This window comes from Chrysoperla carnea, chromosome 4 (genome assembly GCF_905475395.1).
Source record: "Chrysoperla carnea chromosome 4, inChrCarn1.1, whole genome shotgun sequence".
NCBI classification, from domain to species: Eukaryota; Metazoa; Arthropoda; class Insecta; order Neuroptera; family Chrysopidae; genus Chrysoperla; species Chrysoperla carnea.
The window spans coordinates 62692349-62706101 of record NC_058340.1 but is presented as its reverse complement, the minus strand read 5'-3'; the positions used below and the strand labels follow the sequence as shown (position 1 = coordinate 62706101).

At 26.3% G+C, this 13753-nt stretch overlaps 1 protein-coding gene across 1 annotated transcript; it reads left to right on the top strand.

The window, feature by feature from the left end:
• Positions 1 to 1603: 1603 nt before the first annotated feature.
• On the top strand, positions 1604 to 12326 carry LOC123298547 (cytochrome P450 4g15-like). The gene is made up of 5 exons (XM_044880579.1): positions 1604 to 1757; positions 9302 to 9553; positions 9626 to 9823; positions 10466 to 11362; positions 11736 to 12326. The coding sequence occupies exons 2-5, from the start codon at positions 9331 to 9333 to the stop codon at positions 12095 to 12097; spliced, it is 1680 nt and encodes a 559-aa protein (XP_044736514.1). The 5' UTR covers positions 1604 to 1757; positions 9302 to 9330; the 3' UTR covers positions 12098 to 12326.
• The last annotated feature ends 1427 nt before the right edge of the window (positions 12327 to 13753 follow it).

The window sequence follows — 13753 nt, the reverse complement described above, 5'->3', positions numbered from 1 at the left end:
ACAACATAGTTGAAAAATGAAATATGGATAGCCATGAGAAACATGTGTGGATAGGTTGATGATTGAAATTTCATGTTGTCAACTGTGTTGAATAAAAACATAAGTTTTGATTTTTTTGTGCCAGTGACTTTTAAGCCAGGCTGAAAGCAAATGTTTCTCTTTTTATATTACTTAAAATCAGAAACCTAAATCACTAATGATAATGAAGATTGAAAGTTCAAGAGTATATTGATTTTATACTGTAGATGTCACTTAAGATTATTAAGAATTAATTCCCTCAAGGGGTGAAATAGGGGATGAAAGTTTTTTTGAAAATATATACAAACCATCATTTTTGAGTTCACCACTTACCCGATTTTAGGCTATATTTTACTTTGAAAAAATTATCTTATTGACACCGTGTATGAGTTTTTTTTCAGGCTGTTTCCATGGTAACCATAAACTACTTTAATAATATAATTGTATGGATGGACATATAAGTTTGTGGTTTGTATATATGGATTAATTTGAAAATTTCATATTATTTTCTTTATATTATGGCACCGTGTATGAGTTTTTTTCAGACTGTTTCCATGGTAACCATAAACTACTTAAATAATATAATTGTATGCATGAACATATAAGTTTATGGTTTGTATATATGGATTACTTTGTAAATTTTATATTATTTTCTAAAAAATTTAAATAAATACATTTAATTACATTTCAAAATATTATTTATGCGATTTTCACAATTTCTAAGGCAACACATTAAAATAAATTGACATTTTTCTATAATTTCCATTTGAAATTTACTATATTATTTACAAGAGAACAAATGAAAGTTTATGATATTTTAAATAAAACGCATGATTTATTGAAAATTTTATACGATAATACCGCTATGGTCGATTTAGCTGTCCCCACCATCTGCTATGCTCCCAGCCAATACCGTATATCTATATCACTATAGAAACAGTTTTTTGATAAAATAGCAATTAGTTGAGTAGCTATAATTACTTGATAATTATAAGGGATCCCCTAAGTTGTATCAGTCCAGGTCCCACAATTTCACAGTTTTATAGTAGAACTTCGAAGCGGCCTTAAAAAATAATATTACATGAATTGTAAGAAAACTAAAAAAAAATACTTACCAGAAAGTAATAGATCGAAAAATTGTAATTTTGGGGGGTTTTCCCATTTTTCAGGGAGTTGAAATGAAAAATTGTAGACAAAAAGCAATTTCCGTTGAATGCAAAAGATCACATCTTTCTAGTACCTATGTCTAGAAATATCCAAGAATTTGTACATGTCAGTGAGTCAGTGACTGAGGTTCTATTAGGGCGCTATATTATTATAGATAAGGAAAGAAATATCCGAAATTAAGGCGTCTTAAAATAAGTTCTCGAAAAACATTGTTAGTTCCCGTACCAGAATACATTTTCATATGTTAATTTATCTGATGATCAGTGACGACGTCTTACGTTTTTAGAATCTATAGGATATGTACTGTTATAATAACATGCATTAAACATAGAATACGTAAATGATATTTAATGCATATTCATTTCATAATTAATATACACACAAATATAATCAAATCGTAATAAAAGTATAAAAGAAAGCACCTGTGTTTTCAATTACAACAGTCCCACCTCATCAAGTGGTGGTAATTATTAAACATTACAATACACTACTAAACAAAACTAACAAAATTAGAACAATTTAATTTGATTTAGTGCGCTTTAAAGTGTTTACCAATAATATTTAATTTTAAGGTAGGTGCGATTGTTTAGTGGTTTTCTTTCTTTTTTTTTCGCAAAATCAATTTATTCAAGTGCAGCTAAATATTTTTGTGAATTTGTTTTATTAATTTTTATGTTCAAAAATCTACAATTTATCAATTTACAAATAATTAAAATATGCGAATAGTTTTTATTTAAAAGGATAATTATAAATGATCCTGTATTTCATTCCTGGAATTCGTGTAATTTTTTCATATTGTTATTAATTAAAGTTCGACATATTTGTCTACATAGTGTACTATTGGCTATTTCAACGTATTTATCGTTTTTTATTCGAAAATTTTTGATTTCTATCATATATCGAATTGAAACATGTATACACAAATTTTAATGTAAAATTAATATAATAGTTTGATGTTAATTTATTGTTTTCGTTATATTTTCGGTTTTAAGCTTCTTTAGGTACTTTCGGCTCTTTCTTAACCGCGAATTCCAAATGTAATGAAAAACAATATTTTAATTATTAATTAAATGGTTTGAAATTATGGGAAAAATCGAGATCGACTACGAATCTTCGAATTATGAAACTCAATCGAATATTCTGTTCTTTATAATAAATTCATAGATTTATTTTTATTATTATTATTTAATGTTTAATGCATTAAATATTAAAAGGAGAGCTTATTTTGGCGTTTTTTGACAAAAATATATTGAATTTTCGATGATTCTACAATAAAATATCGTTCAGTTGAAATGGATAACATTTAATAGAATACATTTCGAAAGTAAATCAACATAATTTTAAAAATACTGATTCAAAAAGCCAATTTCTTAACTTTCAACTTTAATATATTCGAAAACAAAAATTGCAGTGTTAAATTTTTGACTATTTAATATTATTTTAAATTCATTTGGATTTAAATTATTCCTTTCTTTCCAATTTCAGACTGTATTGGAGAAATTTTAATAATTTAGTATAATTTATTTTGCAGTTACAGTAAGGAATTAATTTTCAAAGTTTAAATCTTATAAAATAAAATTTTTGTTTATAATTTGAATTTAGAGGCATAATTCTATTTAAAAATCAAAAATATAGTTTTATAATTTTAAAATAATATTAAAACAAAATAAATTTTAAAACAAATTTATTAACAAATATAAAATGAAAACAATAGAACAAATTTTAATTTTGTATTTTAATTAATGCCATTTTTTCATGTTAAATATAATCTAAGTCACATCATAAAAATTACGTATGTAAAAACGGCTGTTCAAAAACAATATTATTCTTAAATACGTGTTAAAATTATAAATTAATCTAATTAAAATATTTTAAATTTTACAATATGTGTCTCTTTGAAATAACATAAAATTGATTATAAAATACAAAAAAATTTAGAAAAATTTTTTATTTGAAAAATTTTTCGATGCTTATTGATAAATTTTGTATTATAAATTTCCGAAATCAACAAATCAAAATACTATTTCGAAAATTTTAAACATTTCATTAATTTTAATAATTGATCAAAATTCTAACGAAAGACGTTTGTTTTTTACTCTTATTAGAAGGTACCTAAGGTACTAGCTAATTGTCCGTAAAAAATCAAACAATAATTTTGTTAAAGTGACCGCTGTCAACTTTAATGAGTGACTTTGACGAAAAACATTGCCATAAAAAAATTTTATAGCTCATTAAATCTGTGCTTATAAAATTGAAGTGTCTGTCTGTGATTTCATATATGAAAAACAATTAAATAATTTTAAAATTTTTTTGTTGTGATTTGTGATTGGATGGGATCTTTATTTCCCTGGCTCTGAATAAAAATTTTATTTATATGTTTTTAACCAAAGTCAAGAGAAGGTATAAGTGTACAAAATACCCCTTTCTTTTTGTTCAAACTTTCATTCCTTGCTTCCATGAACTCAAGACACACTGATGTAGGAAAACCCAATTAGACAAACTATTTTTTCTACGCCCGTGAGAAAAGAAGTACTTTTAACATATAACTGAGTATGGGTGGGAAAAATAGTTCATTACCGTCCTAGTGCGATAATGAATTCATTCCTACACAAGGGCGGTATTGAATTCAGTTACTATAGTAAAATTTTAATTTTCTATTTTTCTCAATAAGCCATGATAAAATTTGCTTTCTCAATAATCCATGACGCACTCATTATACAAATTTCGCAGGGGTCCGTTAATTATCCCATACTAGTATCGTAAATAACTATAAAAATGCCTTATAAGTACAACGATTTATTTTGTAAGCAATTTAACTCTTATCTCATGTAAAAAACAGTTTCAGGAATTATTTAATTGTTTTTTTTCTCAATGTGTATCAAGGATTATAAATCCCTCAAGCAAGTTAATTACAACTTTTTTTTTAATTAGATCTCCTGGATTAAATATTTTAAAAATGAAAGTGTTTTTTTATTAATTGTTTTTGTCATTACAATATGATTATACATAATTGAATATAAAATAGTTGTAGATGAAAATCTAATAAAAAAAAGTTTCCTAGCTAACATGACTTTCATAGCTGTAATACCATTATTTTTGTCTCACTTGTCGTACACTTAGACGAAAAGAAAAATTTTTTTATTACCGATGAGTAGGGTTAGGGTACCCCACAAATAATATTAATATGTAGAAAACGTTTTAGAGTTTATTGAAAAAAAGAAGTAACTACCTATACAGTATATGTCTTGTTTATGAAAAATATTAATTATTTTAAACTCGTATTTTTACAATAGATAATATAACACTTTACATTATTATGTAATAACTATCTGAAGAGGAAATAATATTTTTTTAGGAATAATATTTTATCTTAGATTTTAATTTTCACTTCCCGGTGAAAATAAAAAATTTATTTCTAGAAGATATTGAAACTAATATGGACAATTATTGAAAGCCTGTTTAACATTAAACATTAATATATATTATTAATAAATATTATAATTATTAGTCATGTCACATGGTTTTCCTCACCTTAAAATAACACTACATTTTAAGATAGGTACCCTAATAAAAAGGAAAAATGAAAACTAAAGATATGTACCCAATTTCCAGTTGCAATATTTATTTATTTCAGGCGAAAAAAATTTTTTTATTAATATTAGGTTACTACAAATTTAGGATAATTTTTTATATAGCAGGTTCTTTAGTATAGTAAAAGAAAAACTTTTATCGTCCGAAGTCCGAAAGTCTGATAACTAAAAAACTTTAATTTTTTTATAGTGTTTTAATCAGTTATTAATAAATAAACATATATTTTAATAATATATCATTGAAAAAATTTAAGAGATTAAACAAATAAAATTAACTAGAATTTTTGTCTTTGTAAAGTCGATTAAAAATACCTCTTTTACAAGAAAATCTAGATAAAAAATTTCCGTTTTTAACTGTTTTAAACCAATAAAAACTAGCCAATTATGGAGAAAGAAATATTTTGTATTTTTTGTAGAGATACCATGCAAATACGTAATATGCAAGGTATACTAAGTTTAGTCCAAGTTTGTAACGCTTAAAAATATTGATGCTACCAACAAAATTTTGGTATGGGTGTTCATAAAATCACCTAATTAGTTCATTTCCGGTTGTCCGTCCGTCCGTGGGCACGATAACTCAAAAACGAAAAAAAATATCAAGCTGAAATTACAGCGTACTCAGGACGTAAAAAGTGAGGTCGAGTTCGTAAATGAGCAAGATTAGTTCAATTGGATCTTGACCTATGGGTCAGTAGGACCCATCTTGTAAACAGTTAGAGATATAGAACAAAAGTTTACATGTAAAAAATGTTCCTTATAACAAAATAAGCAACTTTTGTTACAATTTCTTAGGTAACTAATTGCTTGAACATTTTGTAATCAATTTAAATTTATTTAATTAATCAATTAATATGTGTAACATTAATTTTATTTGTTAGTTTTAAGTATTGTTTATTCATTTAAATGGTAACCGTACATTGTCATACGTACAATGCTTAATGTTAACAAATTTCACATAATTTAAATAAAAAAAACAACTGTTAAGTGTGAGTTAAACGCTTTCCGTACTGGTTAGAATCAGGTACCAATAAGGAATATTCATGAAATTTAAATTTGGTTCAAATATTTTTCTTCCGTAACTTTAATTACTGGACATTTCAACTAAACCATTATTTTAGTAATCAAAATCTTTTTATTTACTTAAAAATAATTAATAAAAGTACAAATTCAATGAGGGCATTTAAAAATTTCTAAAACGAAAATTCAAATTTTTATACGGACGTGACATCATTGTACGGGCTTGTCAAATTTGTTGACATATACTGTATGATATTAATTACTTACATTTTATATGGTATTTCATTAAATTATACTATTCTACGGCTTTTTATTAGAAAACTTAATAATAACGAGTGCAAATTCTGTGTTGTAAATTCATTTTTTTAAAGTATAAATTATACATTGAACTGTCAATAATTGACAGATCACGTACTTATACGTCATCAACAGAGAGCGCCAAAAAACTGCGTTTAAATATCTCAAAATTATAATGTATTTTAAATATTTTTTTTACACTTAAATACAGAATTTTTAAGTAGTATTTATATTTTTTACTTTATTATAACGGTGTAAACAATGAATTAAAAATATAAAAAAAAAATACATTGCTTTTTTATGTCATAAAAGTAGCTAAAACTGAAAATATTAATTCAACAACAATATTCATTTTGATCACCCTGAATCTATTTGGAATTGCATATAGTTCTATAAAACCTCATGAAATAAAAAATTGGAATAAATTTGTTCACCAGTGAATCTAAAATACAATATAGTACTTTTCCTTTTTTTCGATACGGAATAATTAAATTATGAATATAAAATTAGTTTTCAATTGTATTCAAAAAGTTTGGATTAAAAATGTTTTTAAAATCAATCAGATTACTTCAATGACAATCGATTATATTATAATGTGCGCCTTCATTATTTTTCTTTTTAAATATGGTGAATATATTTAACCTTTAATTGTATGTAAAATATGTAAATTAAAATTTTTTAAATTAATTATGATATTTTTTATACATGAAAATGATTATGCAGTTCCTAATGGAAAATAAACCTTCATCTCATCATCATCTTTAACTCTATCACTTTCTTTTACTCTATCACATTACACATACATACATATCACACATACATAACTGATATTCCCTTATAATAAATACTATAAAATTTACGCCTAATTTGCTCAATCACGGGTAAACAGTGATGTTTACGAAAAAATGTTTCCAACAAAAGTTGTTTATTTTTTTATAAGGAACATTTATTATATTTACACTTTTGTTCTATCTCTAACGGTTTACAAGATTACAAGACCCAATTGACCTATGTTGCTCATTTACGAACTCGACCTCACTTTTTACGTCCTGACTACGATGTAAAAATTTCAGTTTGATATCTTTTTTCGTTTTTGAGTTCTCGTGCCCACGGACGGACGGACGGACAACCGGAAATGGAATAATTATTTGATTTTATGAACACCTATACCAAAATTTTGTTGGTAGCATCAACATTTTTAAGCGTTACAAACTTGGGACTAAACTTAATATACCTTCGTATATTTCATATACATGGTATAATAATTTAAATAAATACAATTACCATTGCTGATTTCAAACTAAACAATTTCGCTTTCAAATTTCGTAAATAAATTTTGATTGTTTGTTTTGATTGTTTCAAATTATGCATTTATATTATAAGTAGGTATTAATAAAATATAATTATTTAATATATAATAACTTTTATTTGAGTATTGAATTTTAAAATATATAAATTGATATAATTTAAAAGTATTAGTAATTTATTTATTTCTTCTTTAGAAAGTAAAAATATATATGTTAAAGACCACCCTAGTTTCTATATGTTTCTTTTCTTTTTTTACTTTAGTGTCGTTTTATAAAAATCAATTGTAGGTAACTTGTATTCAAATCACATCATCAAAATATGTTATTGTTTATTTTATATAATATTAAATATTGTGACGTAATTCATTTAAAGGAAATAAATTCATTCGTGATACTTTATTGTATGGAAAATGAAATTCATTTTGTTATTGAATTGATTGTTTTTTTAACGTACTTTAGTTTATTGAAATCGATTAAAAAATATTGAATATTTTGTCATTATTTCTCATTTACCATCGAAAGAATACACAGATATGATTGATTTTTGAATAGATCGATTTATATTTATCAAACTACTCTTGATAGAATGAAATAAAATTAAAAAATGATGAATATTTTATTATCATATAATATTTGTAATAAAAAATAGCGCCCAGCCCAGTCCCGAAAATTACCAACTTTTTCGACGATAATTCCAAAAAATTTGCTTTCATACAAACCTTTAGCCGATAGACTTGTATTCGTTCTCAATTTATGACCAGTACACACGGCAATTGATTTTCATTTATATAGATATTATATTCGTATTATTATAATTCTCTTATATTATAATTCGCAGCGTAGGAACTGCGTTAGATAATCGAATTGCATCATAGATAAAAAAAACACATTTTTCTTAAAATCAAATATTGCTTTTTTTAATTTTTCAAGAATTTTTATCTATTCGTTTAGAGAAAAAATCAGAAGAGTAATTTCTTGCCTTAAACTGATCAAAAAATACAATAATAATAAACAAAAATTAACAGAAATAAATGTTAAATTGATGGACATAATTTGTAATTTTACTAAAATAGTATTTTAACAGTTTAAATAACTGATTTGCTAATTTGTTCACCCTTTAAGTAATTTGCAAGAAAATAGGTTTCTTCTTGGATTCTTTAGCACATAATTATGATAAACAAAAAATGTTGAAACGTGAAAATCGAAAAATTTCATATTCCAAATATTGCTTTCGAGCTAGCCAACTATTTGTAGCCAATACATATCCAAGTCTGCACTAAAGTGTTTTTCAATTGAAACTTAAAGTAATATTGATTAAAATACAAAGAAGTTTTAAACTTTCAACTTGTATTATCCGCCTGTTTCTTGCAAAACGGAATTTTATTTGAAGTGACGTTATTTCTATAATTTAACCTTTTATATTTTACCTATTTCTAAAGATTTTCTAAAGCAAACTTCACTTTTCTGCAAGCAATGTAAAAATTCAGCACCTGAAGTGATTTAGTCATCACCCCTATTAAAAATAATCTGAAAATGATTAAACTATAGACATTTAAATGAAAATTAATAAGTATTCACAAAAGTATAATTATTTTGTTCTTGAAAATAAATTACAAAAATAAATAATAAATTTTATTCTTAATGGTTTTTCCCTAATCAACATTTTAAGAAAAATAAAAACTAGATCGACATGTTTTCAACACATTTATTATACAAAAAAAAAAAGATAAAAATCATAAATTATAATAATATTAATATCTATATATAATAGGTATATTAATAAAAATTAATATAATTATAATTTATTTAATGTGAATTCTTTGAACACTAAACTGCACGTATACACAGCAATTAAAATATTTTTAATATAATCTTTAATTTTGTATTCTTTCTATTTGTTTATAGGTGGAAAAAACCATAATCTCGTTATCAAAATGACACTAATTGATGCAGCCGGGGCTGAATTTGCCTCTGGTCCAAGTCCAGTTTTTTCAGCAACTAGTGTATTATATTTCTTATTAGCACCAGCAATAGCATTATATTTATTATATTGGCGATTATCACGTAATCATATGTTAAAATTAGCTGAAAAAATTCCAGGACCAACAGGTTACCCAATCATTGGTAATGCATTAGATTTAATTGGAAAATCACCTGGTAAGTTTTAAAACATACACTTTGTAATTTTATTAGGAAAAATATAATTAAATGATTTTTTTCTTTTTGCAGACATATTCAAACACGTATACGCACGTAGTTTTGAGTTTGGAAGTGTTGTAAGACTATGGATTGGACCAAAATTAGTTGTTTTCTTAACCGATCCACGTGATGTTGAAGTTATTTTAAGTAGCCATGTTTATATTGATAAATCATCCGAATATCGATTCTTCCAACCTTGGTTGGGTAACGGTCTTCTTATTTCTACAGGTAAATACCAAATAAAAATTACCAAGTTTAATTCCACACCTTCCAATACTACAATTAAAATAATTCTTTCGGTCTAGCCAAGACTAAATTTTTTCTAAATAATTGTTCCTAAATTGTTTATAAATCTTTGTAAGTTTTATGGAAATTGCATAAAATTGTAAATCACAAGTTAACGATATATTTTGCCCAATTGTTTCCATCTGAGTACAGATTCAGAAAAATTTGCAGTATGTACTATTAGGGCATTTTTAGAACACTGCGAATTTTTCAGAACACTGCGAAGTGAAGACGATTTCATTTTAAAAGTAAACCTGGCTGGTCTATGCTACATTTCATAAAAGAATTTTCACAAAAAATAACGAAACTATGTATAAACTTTACTTGATTTACTTACATTTACTTAATTTCAATCAAAAAACCTCGGAAAACACCTGTAAAATCGATGTCATTTGTTATATTGGCCACGAAAACAAGGAAAAATTCTTTAAAAGTAATATATAAATAATGCTTTCCCTAAAGTAATCTTTTCACCTACGATAAGTTAAATGGGCTCGGGTCTACATTCCGTTAAAGACGATCTTAGTGAAGAAAGAACTGTTAGAAAGTATAATATAGAAATAATATTTTTTAATTAATTTATAGGTCCAAAATGGCGTGCCCATCGTAAATTGATTGCACCAACATTCCATTTGAATGTATTGAAGAGTTTCATCGATTTATTCAATGCAAACAGTCGTGCTGTATGTGCTAAAATGTTAAAAGAAGCTGGAAAAACTTTCGATTGTCACGATTACATGAGCGAATGTACTGTTGAAATTCTATTAGAAACTGCCATGGGTGTAAGCAAAAATACACAAGAAAGTGGTTATGATTATGCTATGGCTGTCATGAAGATGTGCGATATCTTACATTTACGTCACACAAAATTCTGGTTACGTCCTGATTGGTTATTCAACTTAACACGTCACGGTAAAACTCAAGTAGCACTTTTAGATACAATCCACAGTTTAACACGAAAAGTAATTAAACGCAAGAAGGAAGACTTCAAAAATAAGAAAGTAACACCAGTTGAAATTAAAAAAGAAGTTGAAGAAGTTACACACAGTGACACAAAAGGTGCTGTTGACGGTTTATCATATGGGCAATCAGCTGGATTACGTGACGATTTGGATGTAGATGATAATGATGTTGGTGAAAAGAAACGTATGGCTTTCTTGGACTTAATGATTGAAGCATCACAAAATGGAGTCAATATTACCGATGAAGAAATTAAAGAACAAGTTGATACAATTATGTTTGAAGGTCATGACACAACTGCCGCTGGAAGTAGTTTCTTCTTGTCAATGATGGGAATCCATCAACATATTCAAGACAAAGTTATCCAAGAACTTGACGGAATCTTTGGTGATTCAGATCGTCCAGCCACATTCGCTGACACACTTGAAATGAAATACTTAGAAAGATGTTTAATGGAAACTTTACGTTTGTACCCACCAGTACCAATTATTGCCAGACAATTAAATGAAGATCTTAAACTAGGTATGGTATATAATTTCCTTATGTTTTACAATTTATTAGGACCAAAATAATAAAATCGATGAAATTGTGAACAAGAGGAGGATACGTGACGGCATACGGCTTACGAGTTCTACTATCAAACTTTTTAGAGTATAATTGTAAGAAGATTGTTTTCTCTTATAAAATGTGTACACAGGCCCGCATTTTCCATGCGGGCAGAGTAGACACGCGCCTTGGACGGCAAAAACTGAAGGGTCTCAAATGTTAGCGGAAAATTTGTTTTATACTTTTACATTAAGCGTCGAGGAAGAGTGTATGCCTGTATAATATTAAATCCCTCCTTGTTTCTTTTTTTTTTTTGAGATTTAATTAATTTTTAATTTTTATTTTCCAGCATCAGCCCCATATGTTCTCCCAGCTGGATGTACCGTTGTAGTAGGAACAGTAAAATTACATCGTCGTGAAGAAATCTATCCAAATCCAGATGAATTCAACCCAGACAATTTCTTACCAGAAAAAACAGCAAACCGTCATTACTACGCATTTGTGCCATTCTCAGCTGGACCACGATCATGTGTCGGTCGTAAATATGCTATGCTTAAATTGAAAATTTTACTATCAACAATTTTACGTAATTTCCGTGTAAAATCTGACTTAAAAGAGAAAGATTTCCAATTGCAAGCTGATATTATATTAAAACGTGCCGAAGGTTTCCAAGTACGTCTTGAACCACGCAAAAGAACAGCCAAAGCTTAATTATTTCTTAAGTAATATAAATAAGAAAAACTCAAGTTGTACAAAATTTTAGTCACAAAAAAAAAGAACGAAATAGTTTTCACTTTCACATAAGTTAAGACTGTTAAAAACAAATTTTATTTGTACTATTAAAATAATTTATTTAAAAATATAAGCAAACTACATGAACATTCAAATATTCAAGTTACAATTTTTTTTTGGCTGCTGTAAATAATACTTATTTATGTGTCATGCTCCTTTATAATTGAATATTGGAACAAAAATGTGTTATGATTAATAAATTTTAATTTAATTGTTCATTTATTGATTTTTTTTACAACCTTTTCAATTTCTTCCTAAATCAATCTATATTAACAAAAATTTTTTTATACATTGGACTTTCAAAGTAATACAAGCGCCAAGGCAAGGCAAATATCGAAAACTATAAATAACTAACAAAATTTTAGATATTTTGAAAATTATTCCAGATATCGAAAAATTGTATACTTACTTTTCGTCTTATATTATCAAATTATAACACAATTCACTATCAAAATTAAAAATTTTTTTTTTTTAATTTGTGTCCTCAATACCTTGCTCATACGTCCTTAATAGGAAATATTCATGAAATTTAATTTTGGTTCAAATATTTTTCTTCCGTAACTTTAATGACTGGATATTTCAACTAAACCATTATTTTAGTAATTAATATCTTTTTAATTACTTCAAATTAATGAATAAAAGTAAAAATTCAGTGAGTGCATTTAAAAATTTCTAAAACGGAATTTCAAATTTTTATACGTACGTGACATCATAGTACGGGCTTGTCAAATTTGTTGACATACTGTATGATATTAATTACTTACATTTTATATGGTATTTCATTAAATTATACTATTCTACGGCATTTTATTAGAAAACTTAATAATAACGAGTGTAAATTCTGAGTTATAAATTCATTTTTTTTAAGTGTAAATTATACATTGAACTGTCAAAAATTGACAGATCACGTACTTATACGTCATCAACAGAGACCGCCAAAAATCATTATTATTATATACCAGCGGTTCCGACAGACGTTGTCCCGTGAAAACGTAACTAAAATTCATTAATACCTATAATACGTTTAGCCTGTCCGCTAAACCCATCCCGCTAAACCCCAATTTAACTCCTATTTATTGGACTGGCCTGACCTTCGACCTTTGGCCTGGCCTTTGATAGTAGAGCTCGCTGCGCTCGCATATAGCTCTAATAAATGCCTATTGACAATACCTGAATACTATTAAAAATACATAGTACACATAGTAAGTTGTAATATAATGTAATATGATTTATATGCGCTCCCACCATTTAATGAAATTTCATTTTTTTGGTGAGGAACCCTCAAAAACAATTGTAGTTGACCGAATTGTAAATCTAAAACATCATGGGATCCTCTTGAAGACACGCAAAAAACTATATATATATATATATATATATAAAGATAAGCAAAAAAAAAAACAAAATCTTGATCTAGGAATCAAAAATCGAAATTTATTTCGAAATATCCTACAGTTCTCATTTATTATCTTTGTTAATATTTTCTTAGTAAAACTTCTATAAAAAAAATTCCTTTTATTCAAAATAACACAGTTATTTTTTGTTTCTCAAAGTTTCGTTTTTTTTTTTATTCTCATA

Excerpts from the sequence above, each read along its gene's own strand:
- LOC123298547 (XM_044880579.1), top strand. The coding sequence starts at position 9,331 with ATGACACTAATTGATGCAGCCGGGGCTGAATTTGCCTCTGGTCCAAGT. Across the intron at positions 9,554-9,625 it reads TTTAATTGGAAAATCACCTG|ACATATTCAAACACGTATAC; the intron begins GTAAGTTTTAAA and ends TTCTTTTTGCAG. Across the intron at positions 11,363-11,735 it reads AAATGAAGATCTTAAACTAG|CATCAGCCCCATATGTTCTC; the intron begins GTATGGTATATA and ends TTTATTTTCCAG.